The sequence below is a fragment of the Kwoniella dejecticola genome, chromosome 8 (genome assembly GCF_000512565.2).
Source record: "Kwoniella dejecticola CBS 10117 chromosome 8, complete sequence".
Taxonomy (NCBI): domain Eukaryota; kingdom Fungi; phylum Basidiomycota; class Tremellomycetes; order Tremellales; family Cryptococcaceae; genus Kwoniella; species Kwoniella dejecticola.
In genome coordinates, this window is record NC_089308.1 from 206,275 (window position 1) to 229,870 (window position 23,596).

The 23,596-nt window shown below is 47.8% G+C and overlaps 7 protein-coding genes across 7 annotated transcripts; 6 read left to right on the forward strand and 1 right to left on the reverse strand.

Annotated features, from left to right (window-relative positions):
* Window positions 1-128: 128 nt before the first annotated feature.
* I303_106403 (uncharacterized protein) lies at window positions 129-3,183 on the forward strand (the record flags this gene model as incomplete). The annotated part of the gene is made up of 7 exons (XM_018411598.1): window positions 129-173; window positions 251-272; window positions 406-686; window positions 830-1,062; window positions 1,160-2,049; window positions 2,127-3,007; window positions 3,109-3,183. 7 exons carry the CDS (start codon window positions 129-131, stop codon window positions 3,181-3,183), a joined length of 2,427 nt encoding a protein of 808 aa, XP_018259410.1.
* A 487-nt stretch (window positions 3,184-3,670) lies between these two features.
* Window positions 3,671-8,459, forward strand: I303_106404 (uncharacterized protein; the record flags this gene model as incomplete). Its single annotated transcript, XM_065969366.1, has 19 exons — window positions 3,671-3,751; window positions 3,871-3,925; window positions 4,064-4,121; window positions 4,256-4,299; window positions 4,376-4,492; window positions 4,637-4,782; window positions 4,896-4,956; window positions 5,035-5,096; window positions 5,168-5,232; window positions 5,286-5,425; window positions 5,521-5,706; window positions 5,768-5,860; window positions 5,939-5,971; window positions 6,043-6,156; window positions 6,211-6,344; window positions 6,403-6,448; window positions 6,512-6,613; window positions 6,669-6,818; window positions 6,868-8,459. The coding sequence occupies 19 exons, from the start codon at window positions 3,671-3,673 to the stop codon at window positions 8,457-8,459; spliced, it is 3,279 nt and encodes a 1,092-aa protein (XP_065825438.1).
* Window positions 8,460-8,924: 465 nt separating this feature from the next.
* Window positions 8,925-10,802, forward strand: I303_106405 (uncharacterized protein; the record flags this gene model as incomplete). The annotated part of the gene is made up of 3 exons (XM_018411596.1): window positions 8,925-9,683; window positions 9,784-9,861; window positions 9,957-10,802. The coding sequence occupies 3 exons, from the start codon at window positions 8,925-8,927 to the stop codon at window positions 10,800-10,802; spliced, it is 1,683 nt and encodes a 560-aa protein (XP_018259408.1).
* A 1,314-nt stretch (window positions 10,803-12,116) lies between these two features.
* I303_106406 (uncharacterized protein) lies at window positions 12,117-14,774 on the forward strand (the record flags this gene model as incomplete). Its single annotated transcript, XM_065969367.1, has 10 exons — window positions 12,117-12,389; window positions 12,518-12,615; window positions 12,773-12,831; window positions 12,931-13,077; window positions 13,193-13,377; window positions 13,481-13,744; window positions 13,836-14,049; window positions 14,124-14,237; window positions 14,342-14,636; window positions 14,747-14,774. The coding sequence occupies 10 exons, from the start codon at window positions 12,117-12,119 to the stop codon at window positions 14,772-14,774; spliced, it is 1,677 nt and encodes a 558-aa protein (XP_065825439.1).
* Window positions 14,775-16,388: 1,614 nt separating this feature from the next.
* I303_106407 (uncharacterized protein) lies at window positions 16,389-17,483 on the forward strand (the record flags this gene model as incomplete). Its single annotated transcript, XM_018411594.1, has 3 exons — window positions 16,389-16,555; window positions 16,626-16,790; window positions 16,889-17,483. 3 exons carry the CDS (start codon window positions 16,389-16,391, stop codon window positions 17,481-17,483), a joined length of 927 nt encoding a protein of 308 aa, XP_018259406.1.
* Window positions 17,484-17,820: 337 nt separating this feature from the next.
* On the reverse strand, window positions 17,821-18,479 carry I303_106408 (uncharacterized protein; the record flags this gene model as incomplete). The annotated part of the gene is made up of 5 exons (XM_018411593.1): window positions 17,821-17,934; window positions 18,001-18,105; window positions 18,172-18,201; window positions 18,275-18,361; window positions 18,426-18,479. The coding sequence occupies 5 exons, from the start codon at window positions 18,477-18,479 to the stop codon at window positions 17,821-17,823; spliced, it is 390 nt and encodes a 129-aa protein (XP_018259405.1).
* A 1,188-nt stretch (window positions 18,480-19,667) lies between these two features.
* On the forward strand, window positions 19,668-23,463 carry I303_106409 (uncharacterized protein; the record flags this gene model as incomplete). The annotated part of the gene is made up of 2 exons (XM_018411592.1): window positions 19,668-20,430; window positions 20,489-23,463. 2 exons carry the CDS (start codon window positions 19,668-19,670, stop codon window positions 23,461-23,463), a joined length of 3,738 nt encoding a protein of 1,245 aa, XP_018259404.1.
* Window positions 23,464-23,596: the final 133 nt, after the last annotated feature.

Genomic DNA, 23,596 nt, shown 5'->3' on the forward strand with positions numbered 1-23,596 from the left:
TAGTGATATCCTGGTCTGCTAGATCATCTGATATCTGTGCTCCACCTTTTCATCCTCTTCGCAAACGACCTCTACCTTCTTCTATTCCTGGCTGCTGTACGTGTATCTGATACTGATTATCAGTCAACATGGCTGCTCCTGCTGTTGGTGTGCTGCCAGTGGCCTCAATTAATGTGAGTGCAGTGGATCCTCTTGCTTCGGCACAAAAGTGTGAAGCAGGTTAATGATGTGTGTCTGTCTGACCGGATAGATCAATTATGAAGAAGAGACGGGTGAGTCAGCTACCTATATCTACTTCAATCAGCTTTAACCCGAGTCCAAGACAAAGTGATTCGAGGCCTGTAGTATCATCAAGGTATCAAGGATCCTCAGCTAAAATCTGTCATCTTTGCTACTCGACAACAGATCGAATCCGAGAATTCTTGACTACCTACGTATCGCCTCCGCGAAGTAGCAGACGAACGATACCGTCCAACGACGACGAATTGGCGGAAGATGAAGATGAGCAAGAAGACGACGATGACGAAGTAGACGCAGACGCAGACGCAGATGATCTGGCGGACGATATGTCCGACTTGAATGTCAGGGATAGGACTAGGTCGAAAGCGAAATACATGAAGACGTTGAGGAAGGTGGCGAATAGGCAGAAGGAGGAAGTAGTTGTTGACTTGCAGGATTTGAGGAATGTGAGTCTGGTTTAATGGGATCCGTTCCAATCCGGAGCTGTGTCCTGTGCCCAGCCAGCTAGATCTTCCTCTGTACTGCGCGCTGCGATGATCCTCAAGAGTGGTTGGACGGGCACTGATATCCTTGCTCCCTTGTCCCGCAGTTCAGCAACGATCATACACTACTACATAACATCACTCGGAACACCCGAAGATATATACAGCTGTTCTGCGATGTGGTGGACAAGATCATGCCTGAGCCAGATCGAGATCTGGACCACACCTCCGATGTGCTGGATTTGATCATGCAACAGCGAAGAGAGATGAATGAGCAGGTGCAGAATGGGGAAAGGAACGAAGAGGGGGGTATGTTTCCTCCTGAATTGATGAGGCGATAGTGAGTCCGGTTATACTATCTTCCAAACATGCAAGGCTCCTGTAAAAATACCTCCCAAATACCTGGTGCTGATTGCTGCCATCCCACACCTCTTCAGCAACCTATACTTCAAGCCGTTGCGAAATAACGACGTCCTTGCTGTTCGGGCCGTACGAGGCGCGCACTTGGGTCACCTCATCACGGTTCGAGGTATCGTCACCCGAGTGTCCGAAGTCAAACCCCTTTTACTGGTCAACGCCTACACTTGTGACTCATGCGGTAATGAGATCTTCCAAGAAGTCGCTCAAAAAGCTTTCACCCCTTTGACAGTCTGTCCCTCGGCTGAATGTACGCAAAATCAGACGAAAGGTCAATTGCACATGCAAACTCGAGCCAGTCGGTTCAGACCGTTCCAAGAAGTCAAGATCCAAGAAATGGCCGATCAAGTACCCGTCGGACATATCCCAAGATCAATGACCATCCATTTGTACGGTTCCCTCACGCGATCAGTCAACCCTGGAGATGTTATCCACGTCGGTGGTATATTCTTGCCTACACCCTATACTGGGTTTAGAGCCATCCGAGCGGGATTACTCCAAGATACCTTCCTAGAAGCGATGAACGTCCACCAACTGAAGAAACAATATCATAATATGGAATTGACCCCTGAATTGCAATTGCAGATCGAAGAAATGAAGGAAGATGGGAACTTGTATTCCAGATTAGCCAATTCGATCGCACCGGAGATCTACGGCCACGAAGATGTCAAGAAGGCTTTGTTGCTGCTGTTGATTGGAGGAGTGACCAAGACCGTGGGAGATGGAATGAAGATCAGGGGAGATATCAATGTTTGCCTGATGGGTGATCCCGGTGTGGCCAAATCCCAATTATTGAAATACATCACCAAAGTCGCGCCTCGAGGAGTGTACACGACTGGTAGAGGGTCTTCGGGTGTCGGTTTGACTGCTGCGGTGATGCGAGATCCTGTGACTGATGAGATGGTTTTGGGTGAGTCCGCGTTGACATTTTTGCCATAATATAGTGGACATGGGTTGAAGCTAAATTGATTTCGGTTCTGATCATAGAGGGTGGTGCGTTGGTACTTGCCGATAACGGTATATGCTGTATCGATGAGTTCGACAAGATGGATGAATCGGATCGAACAGCCATCCACGAAGTAATGGAACAACAGACCATCTCCATCTCTAAAGCCGGTATAACGACCACCTTGAACGCCAGAACATCAATCTTGGCAGCTGCGAATCCCTTGTACGGACGATACAACCCGAAAATCTCCCCTGTTGAAAATATCAACTTGCCTGCTGCGCTCTTATCGAGATTCGACGTCTTGTTCCTCATTCTCGATACGCCCACCCGGGAGGACGACGAAAGACTGGCTCAACACGTCACTTATGTGCACATGCACAACACCCATCCGGAACTAGACTTTGAACCTGTCGAACCGACGTTGATGCGACATTATATCGCTTCTTGTCGAAGGATCAGACCGACCGTTCCTCAGCAGATGTCGGAATATATAGTCTCCAGTTATGTGCAGATGAGGAAACAGCAAAAAGAAGATGAGATGGAAGATAAGAATTATAGTTATGTCTCGGCGAGAACGCTTTTGGCTGTTCTGAGATTATCCCAGGCGTTAGCTAGATTGAGGCAAGATATTGTAGTGGGACAAGGGGATGTGGATGAAGCATTGAGATTGATGGATGTTTCAAAGGCTTCGTTATATGAACATGCGGCTAGAGGCATGGGAGGAGAAGATTTGACGGATACTTCGAAGATCTTTAGGATTATCAAAGATATGGCTACGATCTCGGCTCGGGACAGGGATGAGGAGGAAGAAGAGTATGAGGATGAGAATGAGTTGGAGGAATTGGGTATGAACGAAGTTAGGAATAGAGTGTTGGCCAAAGGGTTTACGGAGACGCAACTCATGGATACGGTACTTGAGGTGAGTGTCTTCTTTCTCGATTGACTGACTCTCATCGATACAACTAAGTTGATGATGACCTGGGCCTGAGCTGATTGTGTACCTGTGTTTCTGTCATCTAGTACGAGAACATGGGTGTATTGGTCAGGACGGCGAATAACACGAGATTGAGATTCGTAGCTGCGGACGAGTACTAGGTTTGTCGTAAATGGTGGTGATGATTATCAAATGTTGATTTTGGATTTGCTGGATTACCTTTTTATGATTCATGGGATATATTGTACAGTTACACATATGGATGAATTTATGCATTCATACTTGATACTTGCTACCTGATACATCGGCCTGGCTTACCTGAACAGCGGATTCGATGAAGAAGTGCTCGCTCGGTCTTCCGATGGGAAATGTTCATGATAGAATAAGGTAGCGCAAAGATGAAACGCGTTCAGGTCAATCTAACTTAGATGGAAATCTAAAACGTCATTGGAAATCACTCATACATATTTATACCTTTAACAAATTACAGATACCTTATCTCGCCTTCCCATCATCTAAACATAATCCAGATTTCTCATTGTATTGCTGTCGATCAAAAGGCAGCTCGATATCTGCAAGATGAGCTATCGTACATAGCCTGGCCAATACCTCGTCAGAAAGCGATAACAAAATACAACCGGACGCATAATGGCTTATACACCTGGAGAAGCGACGCCGCTTCTCGGGCCCAGTTCTGCTGGAGGACCGTCCTCGAAGATCCTCAGTGAGGTGAGTTGATTCGATTCGGGTCGAGTCGAATTGGGCTGCCTCTGAATTCAGCTGAGTTGCGAAAGTGAGCTGATATATCGGGTTCTACGACTTTTACTGCTTACTGCTTACTGCAATAGACCCAGGTTTATCCGTTGATTCATCTGATCAGGGTGGATATCATGGCTCATATTGGTGAGTGCGAGCTCAAGGCTGAGTCTGACACCACTGCCGTCCGACACCACTGTTCCCCACGATTGGAAACCTTGGAACCTTGCTTTGGATATTGTCATTGTCATTGTTATTGACTCTGACATTGCCTCTATCGCTTAGACGCTCCGTTGACTTACGAACAACTCCTGGCGCCGGAATCGACTTATACGATCGTCAGGTGAGTCTGCGCTTGATCAACGAAGCACGGTCATGGAAGGAAGTCAGGGATCTGAGGTGAGGAATGTGAAGGAAGGAAGGGAGGGATGAGATTGACGTTTTGGTTTTGGTTTTGACCTGTTTTTGGGGTTGTAGACCGTTGACGGAGAAATACCTGGAATTGCAAAATCAAGCTACGGGTGAGTATCTCTCCATCTTCTCGCTCACATTCATACCTTGATGGAATACACAACTGATAGTGGGCATACTTGACAGTATTCTGCCTATTGCTCAACAAAGTACAATTTACGAGAGACTCGAACCAACTTTCCATATCGACTTTATCGACTGCCCGGGCGAATTTATGTGAGATATTAGCTATACGGGTCCTGCGTATGTCGACTCTTTCGTTTTCACTTGTACCGCTCTTCCCCTTCCCTTCGTCTGTTGAAATGACTCGAGATCGCAACATGTCATGTCATGCTTTCCTCATAGTATTCGAATCACGCTTACGTATCCGTGCATGCCAACGTGTAGGAGGATGGTCCGAACGATCATTACCACTCGCAACGGTCCTGCTCACTCCCTGGGCGCTTTTCCAGGGGGCTTCACAGGAAGTATTGGAGCGAGCGAAGGAAGAAGGGGATGATGATTTGATCACTCAGGGTGGCAATGCCTTGGAAGTGAGTGCAACCAAATGATTAGCCAGAGCTGGCTAGATCTTATCGGACACGCCACCTTGTCGCTGAGACGGTGTAGCTGATTTTTTGATATCATTGGGAATGTGGTCATCTAGATGGCGATTATAAGTGGATCAAAAAGGTTTATACGGAGTCCCTCGTGTCAGAAAGTGATAGGTGAGTCATCGTACATGAAAGTGATTACGATCGATTAGTGTTGATACAGAATATGTGCTGATTTGGTTGCATGATCAGAGGGCATATGGACGGGTAAAATAATATATTCAGCTTTGAACGCCCACGCTCTGATAGCGGATGTGAGTACACATGGGTCCGCTCTCGTGGATGGAAGGGATGTCTATGCTGATCACACTGAGACCCGTTTCAGAATTACAAGAAGAAGCCGATCCAGATGTACAATCCACATAAAGCGCCATTACTGGATCATTATCGGTATGTGACTGCTGCCATCTGCTCAGACACTGGCCGAACTGATATCGGAGTAGACTAAAGGTACCGCGAGTTCGATCAATGCTGGAATACTTGAACTTCTTGATCCTATTCACGCTTTATGTAGTAGCTATCGAAGGTTTGCAGGAAGATAAGTTGAATGGAAGGGAATTGGCGTTTATCGTATATGCTTTGGGTGAGCCGCGCCCTGCTGCTTCCAATACAACATCGATCATTGTGCATAACAGCAGTATTGCCAGAGGCTGATAGGATCCGTGCGATGGTGTATAGCATTTTCGTTGGACAAATTAGCTGCAATTCGGGAACATGGTCTCAAGGTGTTCAGCAGTAGTCTTGTCAACGGCTTCGACTTGGTTTTCATGGTTATATATGCGGTTTATCTTGGTGCAAGGACTTATGGGTTTCATTATCATGATCAACATGCTTTAGAACTAGGTTCAGACTGGCTGGCAATAGGTGGGTCACACTGAACTAATCAAACGTAAGAGAGCTTATGCACCTGAGCTCGATCACCCAGGCGCTGTTCTCATATTCCCTCGATTGGCTTTTGTCACGCTGGCGAATAATCTGATGGTTCTCAGTATACGGTCGATGTTGACGGAATTCTTCTGTAAGTCTCGAGCTGGATTTCCTGCTTTCCGGCGGAGACACAGAAGACTGACTGATAATGTCCCTCGTATATTCATAGTTCTGATGAGTGTGGGATTCTTCTGCTTCCTTGGTAAGCTCGCTACCCTTCACAACGATAGGATTCGGGTAAAGCTGATCGCGTAAATCACGCGTAATGTGTAGGCTTTCTGTACGCCCTCTTCACGCTCGGACAAGGAAAATTTGCATTATCGCAAATCGGATGGTGGTTGTTAGAAGTATATTTCGGACTAGACGCTTCGGGGTTTGAACATGCCCGTGAGTTTACAGCCGTTTGGTCTGAGATAGCCTCAACTGACATGATAACCCCAGATGTGTTCCATCCTTTCCTCGGACCGGTCTTGATGATCTCCTATGCCCTCCTCTCGAACACTTTACTGTTGACTGTCCTTGTCGCCATTCTCGGTAATACCTTTGCGACTATCAATGCGGACGCTGCTGCCGAGGTGAGCTGAATGAGCCTCAAAGAGCTGAGCCGCAGATACTGATGCGTGTGCAACACAGTCGATGTTCAGGAAAGCTGTATCAACTCTTGAAGGTGTGAAAGCGGGTAGGCATCAATATAATGTCAAGCTGCAAATGTACTCAGGCTGATCGAGTGCTAAAATGATAGACGCCGTGTTCAGCTACCAGTTACCCTTCAATCTTGTCGCTGTTGTCGTCATGTGGCCGATGAGCTATATTCTGGGCCCGAGATGGTTCCACAAAGTCAATGGTGCGCTTCCCGATCACAGGTGAAGAGGTGCAGAGCTGATTCGTGGTGACAACAGTGACGATGATCCGAGCAACCAGTCTGCCCATCCTATTGATGATCGCCTTATACGAGCGACAATCTTACCGAGAACAGTCTTTGATGGAATCGTTCGGTGACTTCGCCGAGCGGTATGTAGGCAATCTACCAAGACGATTGAAAGCGGCAGGTAGGTCAACTCCTTCTTCGGCCTCTGATTTTAGCTGACAAGTGCATAGCTGGCTTCGATAATTTCGGTAATCGTCATGACATCGAGACCGTTTTCGAAATCGAGCGGGAAGTTGGGGACTTCTATAGCGGCTGGGACGACGATGTTTTCGAAGAGTCGGATTTCCAATTACCCCCTCCGGTCGATTCTACCCCTTCTTCGTCCGACGATGAAGGGCAGACATTGCACGTCGGAAAGCCTGAAAGTCTGAGTCCGGTCAATGGTACGACACCTACCAGGCTGATGTTCTCTGATACCGGCATGACATCTTCGCCTTCGGCATTGGAACATGATGTAGAAAGCGGCAAACCGCCTTCTGAAGGTGTACCCTCGCCTAAACCACCGACGCGGCGCCGAACAAGCTCGATGCCTTCTCAGCCAAAATCACCCAACATCGATATACGTCCAAGATACCAATCTACCGCCAACCAGATTCAGCCTCCAGCTCAGGCCCATGGACCTATCACTAGACCTCGGCGGAACAGCTCTATGCAGATTCACGGACCGAGTCCTCTCGCGCAACTATTCATGATGGCTTCACCGGAGAACGAGAGGCTGTATCATCATGGACGAAAGAATTCTATGGCTCTCAGTACTTCTCATCCAGCTTTGAGCTTGATGTTAGGTCCCAACAGACGGAAAACATCCCTTCAACCCGCTCAAAACGTCAGATCGCCTCCAAGAGCAAATGCTGCACATAACCCGCAACACCAGGCCTCCGAAAGAATTGCTGAATCCCCTTCAAAAGGGGATGATCTAGGGCAGAAAGTAGCATCGAGGTTGAACAAGTCGAATCTGGCTTTGGGTAGACCCGCAATCTCCCCGATTATCGCAAGTAGACAAGCTTCGTTCAGCAATGCTACAGCACAGAGCTTACTTGGTGCTCCTACGTCGGAGGGGTCAATCACACCCACTCCCACCATCTCCAAGGCTACAGGAGCCAGTGCTGGTGCCGATGCTGGTCCAGATACTTCAAGCATGTTTGATAAGACTGAAAATACCCCTACCCCCACATCAAGCCTATCGAAGGGAAGTTCGAGCGCGACGAAATTCGATCAGAAGGAAGATCAAGCTCATTCGGACGTACCTTCTACCTCGAATACGAAGAATCTGTCGTTACCCGAGGCCAACCTACGGAGGGATATGCCAGCACCTTCTCCATCGCCCTCTCCCTCGCCCTCACCCGCTCTGACCCCACGAGCCACAAGTCGATCTGTCCGATTCCCATTTCCGCGATCTCCATCTTCATCTTCCCTTCAGCCACCCTCGACCGCCTCCACGGCCTCGGGAAGCTCTACACCCCCTACTAGATCAGGTAGTCCTTCTTCTCAACTCCGATTACCATCGACATCAACATCCTCGACCATCACCAATACAGGTCCTAAATCCCCACGACCGAACATCATAAAAGCGAGCCAAGTTGAATCTATGCAATTGAATCGTCCGGACGAAGAACGACAATTGGAAATTGGCGTAGGGATGGATAAACGACTTGAAGCGATTGAGAAGAGACAAAAGAGGATTGAAGATATGTTAGAGAGGCTTTGTAGGTCTTCTGAAAGGGATAGGGATAGGGATAGGGATGCTTCGAGGGGGCGGTGAGGTTTGCACTACGCTGACTGTTCATACACTGACCGAGTTAAGTTTCTGGCATCATTCGATTTCTTACTAGCATATATGTTTCAGTCTCGTGCAAGCATGTCTCGTACGTTGTAAATAGTCTCCTAATCACAATATGTGATTGTCTTGCATCTTACCTCTTGCCTGTTGCATCTGATCTTGATGTTATTTAATGTGCGCACGTGACTCTTCGAGATCTGTGCTTAAATCGGAATAAACATGGATGGATGGCGCTAAAAAGTCACGGGCGTCGATCACCGCGAAAATCAAAAACAAGACCCTGAATCAACCGAAACCAGACATCCAGACATTCAGACATCTATCTCAGAGTGGACCCGTATCAACGTATCATTCTCTGTCAATGTGTCCGACCGTCTTGCAGGAAGAATAGAGCTCGTGACTGGTCTTTGGCTTGCTCACTCACGCTCCTTTCGATACCACCTCAAGATGACCGATACCCACGGTCGTCCCGATGCCCTTTCCAACAACACTCCTCCTAGCCTGGCCTTGAACACTGAACAGCAATTGGAAAGTACTATGGCCCATCAAACCAACTCGATTGAGCGCTCTCCTGTATCCAAGATGGATTTCCATCTTCACGAAGACATCCAAGGAGAAAAGAATATAAGTTCCGATGGCGAAGGAGTAATACCCACTCTATCTCGGCATCCCGACACACCCCACTCTCCATCAACTGTCGCAGCAGCGACACTCATACCGATTCAGACTAAGGTATACAAACGACGTTTCTTTGGTCTCATCCAGCTTAGTCTACTCAATATCATCGTCTCATGGTGCTGGCTCACATTCTCTGCCGTCTCTCGGACCTCCTCTGAATTTTTCGGAGTCAGCGAAAGCGATATCAACTGGTTATCTACTGGATTTCTCTTCGCCTTTGTGATAGCCTCACCGGCGGCGTTGTGGGTCCTGAATCATAAAGGATGTAAAGCCGCTATGTGTGTATCGGCGGTCTTGTTAGTCCTAGGCGCGTGGATCAGATATCTCGGAGCAAAGTTGGCATCATCGGCTTCATCTTCTCGCAATCCGAGTAGATTTGGAATAGTCGTTCTAGGCCAGATCATGATTGGATTTGCCCAGCCCTTTGTGTTGAGTGCCCCGACGAGATTGTCGCATGAGTGGTTTAGTGAAAGGGGAAGAATTACGGCGACGGCATTGGCGAGTCTATGTAACCCCCTTGGAGGAGCTGTGAGTCTCTTTCCTACTACCAAGTGTTCTGGCAGATATGAGACTGATGTATCTTTTCATCGCTCTGCTTCACTCTGATTTTTGGTCCGGATATGCACAGCTCGGCCAACTCATAGGTCCATTTATAGCTACTGAGCCTGGGAAAGTCCCAAATATGGTATTGTACGTGGCTATCATCGTGAGTTAGATTCATATCACTTCGAAGTCTTTCATGCCACCTCAGCACGAGAGTCAATATGATTTGACTGACTCTGCTGTATAAATCCCCCGCAGACCACCGTCATCTGCATTCCTTCATTCTTCTTACCCTCCGCACCACCTTTACCACCGACCATCACCCCTTTCAAGGACACCAAGATCACCTTCCGAATCCTTCGAGAGCTATTCAGCAGCCTCACATTCCACTTGATCGCATGGCCATTCGTAATCTACGTCGCAGCTTTCAACTCCACCTCGTCTTTGCTAAATCAGATACTAGAACCGTACGGTCTGACGGAAGATCAAGCGGGGATAGACGGAGCAGTGATGATCGTCGTAGGCTTATTAGCTGCTGCTATCGCTTCGCCCCTCTTAGACAGATTCGGCACTCGCGGCGGAAGTGGAAGTGGAGGGGAGACCAATACTTCAAGAGTAAAATTAATCGTCATCAAAATCCTGGTATTGATCATCTGCGCATCGTACATTCTATTCATCTTCGTACCGAAATCAGGCAAATTAGTGGGCCCAGCGATAATCTCAGCTTTAGTTGGATCGGCGAGTTTTATACTCTTACCCCTAGCATTGGAGTTGTTGGCGGATACGACGTGGCCTATCGGACCTGAAGTCTCGTCGACGATCTGCTGGTCGATCAGTCAACTTGCAGGAGGCATCTTGTTGATTTCGATGACTGCTCTCAAAGGGAATGCGGGGGATAAGAAGGAGCCGGATAAGTCGATGTTCAGAGCGATGATTCTGCAGGCGATCATCTGCGTGGCTGTTGCGCCGTTGGCCCTTTGTCTGGGTTACTGGGGCACGGGAACAAGTGCGAAAGATAAGAAGGATGATATTACGAGTACGAGTACGATCACGAGCATGGGCATGGGCACGGCTTCAAGGACGTCGGAAGGTGTTGCTGCTTGACTTTGAGAGGGGACTAGGATATCAAGTAAAAGGAGGATTGTTCGTGCGTATATAATAGGCAGAAGGAGGTATTGTTGTGCATTTTACATTTCAGCGCTGGATAGACTATGATCGCGAAGTCTGGCGGAGCTTTTGAGGGTCAGACAAATTTAGATACAGCTTTTATAATAGTGGATTTCCGGTTGTACAGTAATATGATTAGTATAATGCATATGTATCGTGAAAAATATGATCTTGCACTGGACAAATGACCCATAAGTGAGGTATCGTCAAAGTGTATCCGTTCGTTTTATCCTGTCAACCTCACGAGTTGCCCTCGACTTCCTGAGTCATTTAATCAAATGGATGCCTGGATCCATCGCTCTAATATCCCTCCGTTTCATGGATGTCGCAGCGTTACATATAATAGCATCACATTACAGATTAGTTGACTGCTCGCGCCAGGGTTCAGAGGAGAACGCCAAGCCAACGTACGTTAAATTTAGCTTGAAATTAAGCTAATCAACATCTCATGTCCGAGGTGGATACTCCACATGTGTGGATGACGTCTAACCTTACTTTTTAGCTTCTTTTCTGTGGGAGTCAGCGCTTAAGTTGCAACTCACTCACACTACACTGTTTTCGCCGTATTTTTCCCTTGTACCTTCTATCTAGCCTTGGGCTTCTTGCTGTTCTTGCTGTTCTTGGCTTACTTCGAAAATAGATTCTACTTTCTACTCTATGATCTACACTCTCCGAATAAATGGGAGAAGATACCCCAGACACATTTACCTTCTCGTTCTCCTTCTCGTTCTCCTTCTCCTCACTTTGACCCTCTCCTTCTCCAGCTGCCACGGCAGTCCTGATGTTCTAGGTACACGACTGCGTACCAACAAAGCTTTAAATGCGCAATACACATGATTTAACTGAGCGCCGTCCTGACACGACCCACCCTTCCATCCTCCTAGTCCAGATCCAAGAGGTCTTCAACAGCCCGGTCCATGCTCAGATGCTATACACCACCTACTGACTGCTGAACATCACCGACTGGCTGATCAAGAAACGAACGGCCCGAAAGTCCCCGCGGGGGTTCATTCGTCCGTCTACGATCGTTCTCGGATGAAAGTCTCCACGATGTTTGATGGACTGAACCGTTGTGCTGATAATATAAATGAGGAGGAATGTTCTACGTCGCGGGGAGAAGCATAAGAATGAATCCCTCTTATTGTTAACTGAACCTATCTAGAACTGCGTCTTATCTAGGACTGCGGGAGTTCGGCGAGGCTTTTGTACCACATTGTGTTAATCAGATACAAAACGAAACCCAAGATCAAGATGAACAAGGCCGAAGACGATAAACAAACCATCGAGCAGATCGACGATGTAGCTCTCAAAGATACAGATGATCAACATGATTTGGAGGATGGCAATGGCAATGAGAACGGAAACGGGCACGGTCACGGTAATAAGAAGAAGAAGACGGCGAATAATCAGCTCGATGAAGCACAAGAAATCTTAGCTAGATCAGGCCATGTTGAATTCACCCAAGAGGATAATAAGCGTGTCTTGAGAAAGATCGATATTTTCGTTTGTATCCCGATGTGCATCGTGAGGTCAGTCTACTGTGTTCTGGTATCGTCACTTGTCGAAAAAATGAACACTGCCAATTTTATACAATCTGCAATACGAGTCTATCTGGCTAAGCTGATACTGTAAAAATGCATTCACGCGGCTAGGTATACTGTATCCAACAGCTCGATAAAGGCGCTGTAGCCCAAGGTGCGGTATTTGATTTGAGGGAGTCGACGGGGTTGAAAGGGTCTGAGTATAGTTGGTAAGTCTTTGAGTGACGAATTTGTACCCAGTCGACATGCCTGCTAACGTGTCTCGTCTAATCAGGCTTCAGTCGGTCGTGTGAGTTGAAATCTCCATGGATTACGCTTCACACCCGTTGTGTCGCTGGCACTGACTCAAAGGGATGGCAATGATAGCTACGTCTCGCAATTGGTTTGCCAGCCTTTGTCAAGTTACGCTCTCGTAGTCTTTCCTGGTAAGTCCCGTTCCGCCCGAGCACTCCAGCATCCCTGGTGCTAGGACGCTCAATAAGGGCAGTCAAAGTGCTCATCATTATACACGTGGCTCCGCATAGTCAAGTACTGGGTCATGTTCAACTTCATCTCTTGGTCGGTCGTCACTATCTGCAGTGCAGCAGCTACGAGCTTTGCGGGATTGATGGTTGCTCGACTCCTGCTTGGTGCATTCGAAGCTACGATCTTGCCATCGTTCGTTTTCATCAGTGAGCATCCGGTCTCCTTTTTCCCTCCCAGCATCTGATATCTTAAAAGAATTAGGACTGGATTCATCATGTTGACTCAATATTCGGAGCTGAAATTGCCGACCTTCCTTCGCAGCTCAGATGTGGTGGACTCGCCGAGAACAGTCTTACCGAACGGTAGCATACCAAATTGCCAATTCCATGGCTTCGCTCTTCGGACCATTATTGGCGTTTGGCGTAGGCCATGTCAAGAGTGGTATCAAGCCTTATCAAGGTATTTTCATCTGCATGGGCGGTCTATCTTTGGCTATGGTTCCGCTTGTGAGCTCTATTTCTCATTTTCCTTCCTATAATTATTGGTTCGGCAAATCATACGAAAATTCGGTGTGAGCAGGAGAAGTAGCTGACGAAAGGGGTTTTATAGGTCTGGTACTTATTACCGAACTCACCTACGACAGCCAAATTCCTCCGCAAAGGAGACGATCGATTGATCGCATTGGAAAGATTGAAAGAGAATCAAACGGGAACGAAATCGTCAACTTGGAAATGGAATCAAGTCTGGGAGACTTACCGGGATCCTAAAACGTATATGTGGGCTGCGATGTACCTTTGCACTGCCACCCCGTCGGGAGGTATCGGGTCATTCTCTGGTTTGATCCTCAAAGGCTTCAAATTCGATTCTTTCCAGGTAAGTCAGGTCGAAATGAATTGACCCTATAGTGCACTACCAAAACCGTTTCGTGATGTACTAATTGAGCTGATACGATTATTCACTGCAGACGACGCTCATGCATATGCCGACTGGAGTTATAGGGATCTTGACTCTCTGGATCGGTATCTTGTTCACGAATAAGTTCAAGTGCCGTTGGCTTGTCATCTTCACCATTACCCTCGCTCCTATCGCTGGGGCTACTGCGATCTGTCGATTGTCCAGAGATAATATCCCGGGCTTGATGACTTCGTTCTACATCGCTTATATCTTGGCTGGAATCCGTGAGTGGTGTGCAACCTATGACAGACCCCTCAATGGAGGTGATAGGAGATGAACGCTGACGAGGCAATCGCAGAACCCCTCTTATACTCTTGGGCGAATCTCAACGCCGCAGGAACGACCAAGCGAGTCGTGACTTTCTCAACTATGTTTGTGTTCCAATGCGTGGGCAATATAGTCGGTCCGCAAGGTGAGCAGATCCGCACACTCTTCCATGTGATGCTGCGGTCGACTTGAGGCATAGACATGCATGCAATGATCCCAGAAGCTGATGTTGTGTAAATCCGGTATTAGTCTACCTTGAGAAAGAAGCACCGTACTATTACACGGGTTTATACGTGGATATAGGCTGTTGGTCGGTCCTCTGCCTCTTGATCGTGGCTATGAGAATCTATTTGGGACGATTGAATAAGAAACAAGCCTCAAGAAGAGCAGCATTAGGTATGCCGGCTGAATGGGAGGATATGTCAATTATGACGACGGAAGAAGCGGCGGCGTACAAGTTGAAACTGACTGAACATATGCGAGCGCACGGATTGGACGAGGCGAAGTTGTATGAGAATGCTTTCGATGATATGACGGATATCGAGTGAGTCTACGATATCGACCAGACTCTACCATTCACCCTTCGTTGTTGCTCGCCCAAAAGCAGAAGCATGCTTGTGTGAATGAGCTGAGATTGTATGTGTGGACTACCAGGAATCCTGCATTCATTTATGTCGTATAAAGGCGGTGTCATCTTAGTAATCAATAGTAGGCTGCTTGGGCAGCACAGATAAGAAGTGGAGGGTTATACACGCCGAGCTGTGCACTGCACTCGATATCGTGAACTCCAAGATAAGATACCGATGGCGGCACTGCCCGTCAAGCGATGCAACGATGCACAGATGTAACGATAAAAGCGCTCACAAGTGCACGAGTATCGCCACGATCCCGGTGTAGTCCAGCTTGCATCGGTCAGTGATAAGTATAGCTTTATTCCTGTGAGGTCGAATTTCCTATAAAGGCATAAATCAAGCAGCCGCGTGATCTGATAACGGATTCAAATGTACTCAGGTCTAAGAGATCCGCAAGCAGTTAAGCTACTACCTCTGATGAGTTCTGTATTTAATCATGCCGTAAGGTTTACTCGATCATCCCGGTCTCGAAACGTAAGATAAAAGTAATGTTCGTGATCCATTTCACTAGACGAGCACAGAGCAGAGTCTCGGCAATCTGTCGGCATGATATGTCTGACTCATGGATATGACGTAGGAATTCTGATTCTTTACATACACAAACCGATCATACGTCTTCCCTCCTGAGTTTGTAACCTCATTTGACTGGTCCCCTTGGACCAGGAAGACTGACCCTAAATGACGCAGGTGACCTTACCCGTAAGAGCAATATTCCAATAATCTGGTACCCCCGTTTACTCCGGGCAAAGTCATATATAGCGCCTTTTTTATCTGTCTCATATCTGGGATCTTTGCACATGGGTCCCCAGAAACTGTTTTATCTCGTTATCTCATCCGGGTATGACGATGGTCTCGATCACCCTTACTCCACACCCTCGTGTCCACTCAGCGGCGCAACATGGCAGGCGAGTTGGTTATCGATATCGAAGTCCGGGTGCAAAAAGGCTATTTTGGAAGAGATTTATGTAATTTGATATCCGGATCATCCGACTTAAGCGTCCCGTCTCTCGGGTAACTGGCTTGAATAGGGGACAAGGAGAAGGCAACTTACGGATCATGAGATCATATTCAATCATTCTTTCATTAGATGATACTTACTCTACTGGATAGATTAAAAGTCTTAATTTAGCTAATCGCTAGTATTACTGTATCACTTTGCTCACCGACTATCTGACCCCTTGATGCAGGCGCAATTGCTGACGCAACCTCTTAAAGTCCCCCTTACATACCGGTGAATGGTTTTATCAGCGGGATTGCTTCTTTGAGCATGTTCATGCATATTGCAGACCCAAAAGATCGTACGACTTACCAGATCTGATCAAGGGGTCCTCATCAGGTATCGAACATAGCGTCGTCGTCCATTATCAAGAGTATGGATCGTACGATTGATTGATCTCGGTGACCAGTGAACAGCTTGTGAGGCGTATGAGCTGAAGGCGATGTTGTCATTTTGCGATGAAGATGAGGGATATACCGTTTCGCCTTGAATTCCGGATACAGCCCGAAAGCTATCCAAATCCATATGGAAGTTACATATATATAGATGGGTATTCCCCTTTCGATACCAATTATCCCCCTTCCATCCAAACTTATCTCTGAATTTAAGAATAGCTCCTCACTTCTTACTCTGATCACCAACCAGTCTTAAATCCTAATCAATTACGATGAAGTCCGCTGCTATCGCTGCTCTTGCCGCCATCGGTGCCGTCTCGGCCATGCCATCGGCTTACGCTTCTTTCAAGAACGCCCTCACCAGACGAGCTGACGGTCCCACCGACACTCAAGTCTTGCAGTACGCTTTGACCCTTGAGAACCTCGAGAAGCGATTATAGTGAGTTGACCCTCTTACCTGTGATGTCTGACTTTCAAGATCGTTTGGCTGACTCTAATTCTTTGCACAGCGCCGATGCCCTCTCTCAATTCGACGAAGCTGCTTTCGAGGCTGCCGGGTGCCCTAACTGGGTCAGAGGTAGAATCAGCCAGATCGCAGGCCACGAAGCCGATCACGTATCCCTTCTTTCCGGTGCCTTGGGTAACGACTCCGTTGCTGAGTGCACCTACAACTTGTGAGTAGCTTTTCCTTCTTCGCCTTGCCCCTTCACCTCGTCTTTTGAGTTTCGATCGGATTATACTGATCAGATCCATATTCCCCCGTTTATTGTAGCCCTTACACCGATGTCAAGTCTTTCCTTGGCTTGGTCACACTCATCGAGAACGTCGGAGTATCCGCCTACGCCGGTGCCGCCCAATACATCACCGACAAAGACTACTTGACGGTTGCCGCCGTCATCCTCTCCACTGAGGCGCGACACCAAGCTTGGGAATCCTCTGCCGTAGGAAACGCCAACCCATGGGGATCAGCTTACGATACCCCTCTCGACTTGAACATGGTCTACACCCTCGCTTCGGCCTTCATCACCTCTTGCCCCGACTCCAACGCTGCCTTACCCGTCAAAGCTTACCCCACTTTGGCCGTTGGTGATGGATACGCTGCCGGTTCATCCGCCCAATTCACCTTTGATGACGACCACTCTGCTACCAACTACGTCATCTTCTACGAGGGTCTCGGATCCAGAGCCGTCCAACTTGATGCTAACGACATGGCGACCATCCCATCCGAGCTCCAAGGTGTAGTCTACGCCCTTGTCTCCACTTCGTCCGACCCCATGGGTGTCTCCGCCGACAACATCGTCGCTGGACCTGCTATCCTCAACTTCCCCTTCTCCGCTTGGGCCGAGAACCCAGCTTTCTCCGGTTAAGCGATATCGGGGGTAATAGTATGGGCGAAGCGTGATCTCACGGACAATGGGTGTTGAGTTGAAAGGTAATTAGGTGAAAGAAGTAACTCTACATATAATATATCGTTGCTCAGAATGTATCTCATATACCGCTGCCGAACTTGCATATGCGTCAGTATGGGAAGACCGATATCATCGCAATTCACAGCCGGCTTTCAGCAAGAACGACGAGATATATGCTTTAACGGCAACGGACTAATCGGTACCATAGACTGGTAAGGAGATTCTCCGTCTGTCTCGTCTATTTGACTTCACTTCATGATTGCATATCAATTTCAACGCTCACAAGCGCCCGTATCTAACCGTCATAAGCTGTAAATTCAATTTCGACGTCCGTTCCGCCAGCTGGGAGCTCAGCTACACCGATACATGTTCTAGCGGGTTTAGGCTCGGGCATTAGTTCTTTCCAGACCTATTGCAATTGATGATTAATGATAAGCTTATTCCGGCCACAGTCTCAGCGAAGGGGCAAGCTTACCTCGTTGACAGCGTTGAAGTCTCTGGATAAGTTGGAAAGGTAGATATTGGCTTTGACAACGTTCTTGAGAGTCATGTTCGATCCTTTGAGGACGGCTTCGAGGTTCTATAGCAGTGATAACGTCAGCTGTGTTTGTCTCTGCAATGAATCTGATAGCTATGATTGACACACCTGAATAACTTGTCTGGTCCTATCTTGGATCTGATGTGTCGAGGAAGTCAGCTGTTTAGCTTTAGTCTTGAAAGAGCAGATAGGCAATAACAGCTGGACTCACGGTACCTTCAACCATCTCACCCTCTTTTCTCATACCTACAGATCCGGAGGTGTAGACATAGTTTCCAGCTCGGACGGCTTGAGAGTACTACAGCAGCCATGTTGTAAGCTTTTTCGCTCTCGATATGGAAGCAAACATCAGGTTAGCTTACGATTCCTGGAAGAGGAGCGGGAGCCTCCTTGGTCAGTGTGTATCCAGCTGGCATCTTGGTATTTGAGTAGTTGTGGGGATTGACGCTTAGAATGTTGTTATCGAGAGTCAAGTTCAAAAAGCAACAACAATGAGGGGGAAAGAGAGAAAAGAAGAGAAGCAATGAAGATTGTTCTGAGCACCCAGCTGGTATGTCGGTTGGAAGAGACCGGGATGAACCGATAAGAGTGGGGGAAAGTGGGGGGGATTTGACATCTGCTGAGTGGCGCGCCTGAAAAGAGAGCTGAGACGACACCGCGCACCTATTTTTGCCAATTCTGTAACGCCGTGGATTCCCGCCAAAATGTTGAAATGCAGACTTTTGAGCTATGTGCTTGATCTTTCTTTCGTTGATATTCTTCTTCATCCTATCCACCTTGATCTGTTTGAGAATTTATCGAGACGCGGAGAATCAGTATAGAGATTGTATAGTGAGTACTTACATCTGCCTGCTTTGTTCTTGACCCAGCCAAATATCAAATATCCGGACGAAACTTGCTAGACATTTGCACGTCAGTACGACAAGTTCTTTCCCTCTCTCGTTCTTTCTTCGGAGTGGACGAGGGAGTTGAGCTTTGAAGGCGTTCACTTCGCACTATCTGATCTTACCTTCGTTCATGCTTTATCATTCTGACACTGATTTGAAGACAACGCTGATCGATTTTCAGTCATAGAATAGCATGCAACGATTATCCTGATCATTCGATTCCTCTTGACTCTTCTCATTTCCCAATTCGTTGTCTTAGTCATAGCCATATAGAATGGCAATGAGCCCGCTTTCAGTCCCCCATCCGGATAAGGTTGACCTTTTGTCGACTCATATTTGAAGGTGGGGTTAATCTTTTACATACGTGTGAATAGATAAAAGCGAAGAAAGAAGTCTTGACTGGGCATGTCCTCCTTCGTTTACGCTTCCACTGAATGTGGGACTAATCAGTCTTGTCGACATTATACATATGTAAACTTAATCTCACGTTGTTCATCATGCATCTTACCACATCTGAATATTATCCAGCCTGTTGCATCGAGTGATTGCGTGCATGAGCCCCAATCTAGCTGCAGCTACACATTGGCAATCTGGCGTGTTGTATGCAGGCAAAAATGTAAAGTGGAGGCAAGCCAGGTCATGTTGACAAATCCAAAAAGTCTCTTCTTTTGTGTCTATCTTTCTCAGTCCCAGCCATCGGCATCAAACAGCCCAGCAATGCTCAAGGACATCGTCGAACGCTCTACAAAGACGCCGGTGGCTCCTTCGGCACCAATCCCAGGATCTTCAAGCTCAGGTTTCCCAGCAGCAGTCCATCGTTCGCACCGCCCTTCGGCATTTGCAAAAGCCAGACAGAGTCAAGCGGCTCGAGCAGCCGGAGAGAAGGTCGCAGGGGAAGGCAAAGCCGTTGATGCTCCTCCTACCATCGGTACTTCTCGACATACCGACAGCAACATCAGTGGCTCAAACCGGCTCTCTGAAGTCGAACAGATCAGAAAGAGTGTTCAGGATGAGAACCTCAGAAGAGTCGAAGGGATGTCTCAACTTGAAAGAGAGGAAGAAGTTGAGGAGCTGAAAGAACGATTCGGATCCGAAATCCTTGAGCTGATGCGACGAAGACAACAAGCTCGGAGTCAAGGATCGTCCAGCGCTAGTGTGTACAAGGTAGAGCAGGAAGCAAATAAGCATCCTGCAAGGGAAGAACGGGATCAAGATAAAAGTGGACCATCATCTCGGCCTCTTGACCTGACCAATGCGCAACAAATCCTAGACCAAGTCTCGGAGGAGAATTGGGAGAAGGTAGAGAGCATGGATAAACTTGAGAGGGAGCAGGAAATAGAGGATCTGCAAGAGAGATTCGGCGGAAAGCTGCTACAGGCCCTCAGAAAGCGGGCCGAAGCTAAAGCTGGGACAGGGAAAGGCAAGGAGAGAGAAGAAGCAAGTAGTCAAGGGGACTCCCTGCGATCGGATCCACCCAATGGTATGTCCTCAAGCTCGTCTATGACAGCTGTCCTCATACTGACATCAGCATCCCCCAGTCTCTTCGTCCAGCTCTGCAGTGCTTTCTAAACCCCGCCCAACTCAGCCAGATGATCCTTCGCTTTCTGAACTCAAACAATATTTCCCATCTGTGCCTTCGGAACCCTCAAAACTCGCTTGGCTACAGCCTGTACCTGCATCAGCCGCGTCTTCAGCTCCATCATTATCTACCCGCTTCGACCTGTCGGGCAATGTCCTTTCATCCGCTGAGCAAAGCGACTTACCACAACATTTGGGTTTACACCATCATGGCGCATCACCGGACATGGCGGGATACACAATACAGGAAATACTCTACTTGTGTCGATCGACGGTACCCAGTCAGAAGATTACCATGATGAATACTCTGTCCCGAATCATCCACAAGTCTCGTCAAGGAGTGTACCAGGAAGTCGTCGCCACCGAGCTGAAAAAATCGGAATGTATTAAAAGGAGTATTGAATCAGGCGTAGAAATTCTAGCTGGATTATCGAGAGGCATCGGAGTGATCGAGTCAGGGATCAACCTCCTTTTCGAAGCCCTCGACGGTCCAGCTTGGTCATGGATAAATGAAGAGCAGGATCATCCCCTCGACTTCACTGCAGATGCGATAGAAGGGGAAGGTATCTCGTCTATACCTTTCGAAGATGTCTTGCCAAGGCTCAAAGAGCTCTTGTCAATTGAAGATGGACTTTCAAGCCAAACTATAAATCAACTTTTACTCATCCTTCGTCGAGCGACATATCACTCCAAGGATCTTTGCGAGGTTATCTGCTCCTTGATACCTCCGGTAATCAGAACGCACGTCACTGCCAAAGCTTGGCCCCCGACTCTCACCAGCCAGTCCCAGTCGCATAGAAGTTATCCGTCATTAGAAGCCATGAGACTATTAAGGGATACCACTGCCTCCTCTAGGGAATGCGCCGAGGATCTACTTGGTCAAGGAGTATATGAGACAACGCTACGATCCATAGTAACAGCCACTTGGTCGAACGATCTGTCGAATGAAGTCAAAACTCACGGACAAGGATTAGCTTTGGAAGTCTTGCGTACGTATGCGGTACTGGGCAGGTACGGATTGTCCGCAAATATCGTCACTTCCTCCTCGGAAATATGGCGTATGCTCGGTCAATGGGTAAACAACCACATCCAATCCAATTCCGCAGAAAATCTAGTATCAGAATGTAGAGTGATCGAGGCGTACTTCAAGCTATTAGAAATCTGGATTACGTGCGCAATAGATCCGCATAGGACGACACCGGAACATGACCTTACTTGGGCACAAGTTGCTGCTCTGAAGTGGGAAGAGGAAGGTGTCTCGCTCGTGCGTGAGGCAAAGGACACAAAGCTTTTAGCAGCAGCGATAGAGATGCTCTGTGCTTGGACTAAGGGAATTCGAGTGAATGGCATCAAGTCTGGAGAAGCGGAAAGAGCTCAGCTAGTGGTCGCCTTGGGGGAAACTCGACTAAATGAGCTACTAGAACGGGTTGCCGGAGCCAGAACAGAGGAGCAATCTACCGAAAGGCTTTTAGCGGCAGCTGTCCAGCTTCACAGACTATTACTTCCAGCAGGTCAGCTTATATCCGAGAAAATGCTCGATCAACTGCAAGACCAATACGCAACCAACGTGAACACGGCGAGTCGATACAGCACGTATCTACGGTACGATCTGCTGATACTGGCCAAACCAACGCCGCTGAGCAGCGAATGGATCGCAAGCGCCTTGAACCTGTTCCAGCTATTTCAAGTAGGCGACGAGCCCTTAGCCTTGGAATTGCTTGATGTAATCCTCAAGTCCGACCTGACGGCTGTCCTACCTGAGATATCCCAACTGGACCACGCAGACGGTCTACAAGTCATCCGGCCATTACTGCAATATCAGATCCTACCCAACGTCGAAAACGTGGTTTCACCTTATCAACCTTCTCATCTCTACTTGAAAGCCACATCGACCCTTCGCCAAACACCTCCCAGCAACAATGAGGAGAAACCTGCTTTACCAGGATTGCCACTTGATAGGGATTGGTTATGGTCACCTCTCAATGAACTCCTCCGTTCCGGAACATCAGAGGCAATCCAGCAAACACCTAACGATTGGCAAGTCTCCGAAGTCACTCTCGTTCAAGCCACTCTCCTTCTTCTGAAGCTATGCTACGGGAACCGAATCGAAGGGTCGGATCGAGCGGGAGCTATTTTCGGTTTGATGAAAGTCCACATGCTCGAACATGGTCAGACCTCTAGTAACGCTGTCAATGAAGTCGAGGTGTTTAGAGATAATCTAGTCAGTGATCTGATGAAGGGATTGATGACCACATTGTGTCTACCTCAAGAGGAAATCGCCAGATCGACCACGAGATCGAGGCAAGCTGAGGAAGAGTTTGTGACCTCGCCCGCAGCTTTGGAGAAGATATCGATACCCTTCCTTGGAACGGGCGTTCCATTCTATCAATTCTATCAAGATTTCCTAGACCTATACGAATCGATCTCGTTCTCGGATACGCTCTTCACTCAGCTCCTCTTACCAGTCCTATCCATGGACTACCCGCGCGATTATAGGAAGTTGTTATGGGTAGATCATTTTGGCTTGCTGAAGAATGTCAGGTTGACGATAACCCAAATCCCGTTGATATCGGCCAAGGGAATAAAGGGGTATTTCGAGCCTTACGAAGAAGATAAGGAGATTCTCACGGCGTATGCTCGAGCTTTGACCTCCGGGCAGGTCACAAAAGACCGGAATCCGTTCTTGTTCGTTCTGGCTGTAAACCACTTGGCGGCTCTGTTCTGGTATGGCGCCAATGAGGCTAGAGATTCGGCAAGAGTGGGCCTGATGATTATGATCCTTCAGAATGGACATGATGGACTGATCAAGGATTTTTTGTCTTGGGACTTTGAATCCCTCGTTTTCAAGGATAACGAAGAGGAAAGAAAGAAGAGGAAGGAGATCGTGAGAAATCTCACGGGTGAAAGAGGCTGGAAAAGGATTGAAGGTCTCTAAGTGTTGATTACGCCAAGCAGTATGCTTCTTCAGATATCGGACTTCATGGAAGGTGGGAAGGCTCTGCTACAGCCCATCCATTCATGCATATTGTAGCGTATACCCTGCGTCGAATGTGACTTCCTGCTTTCAT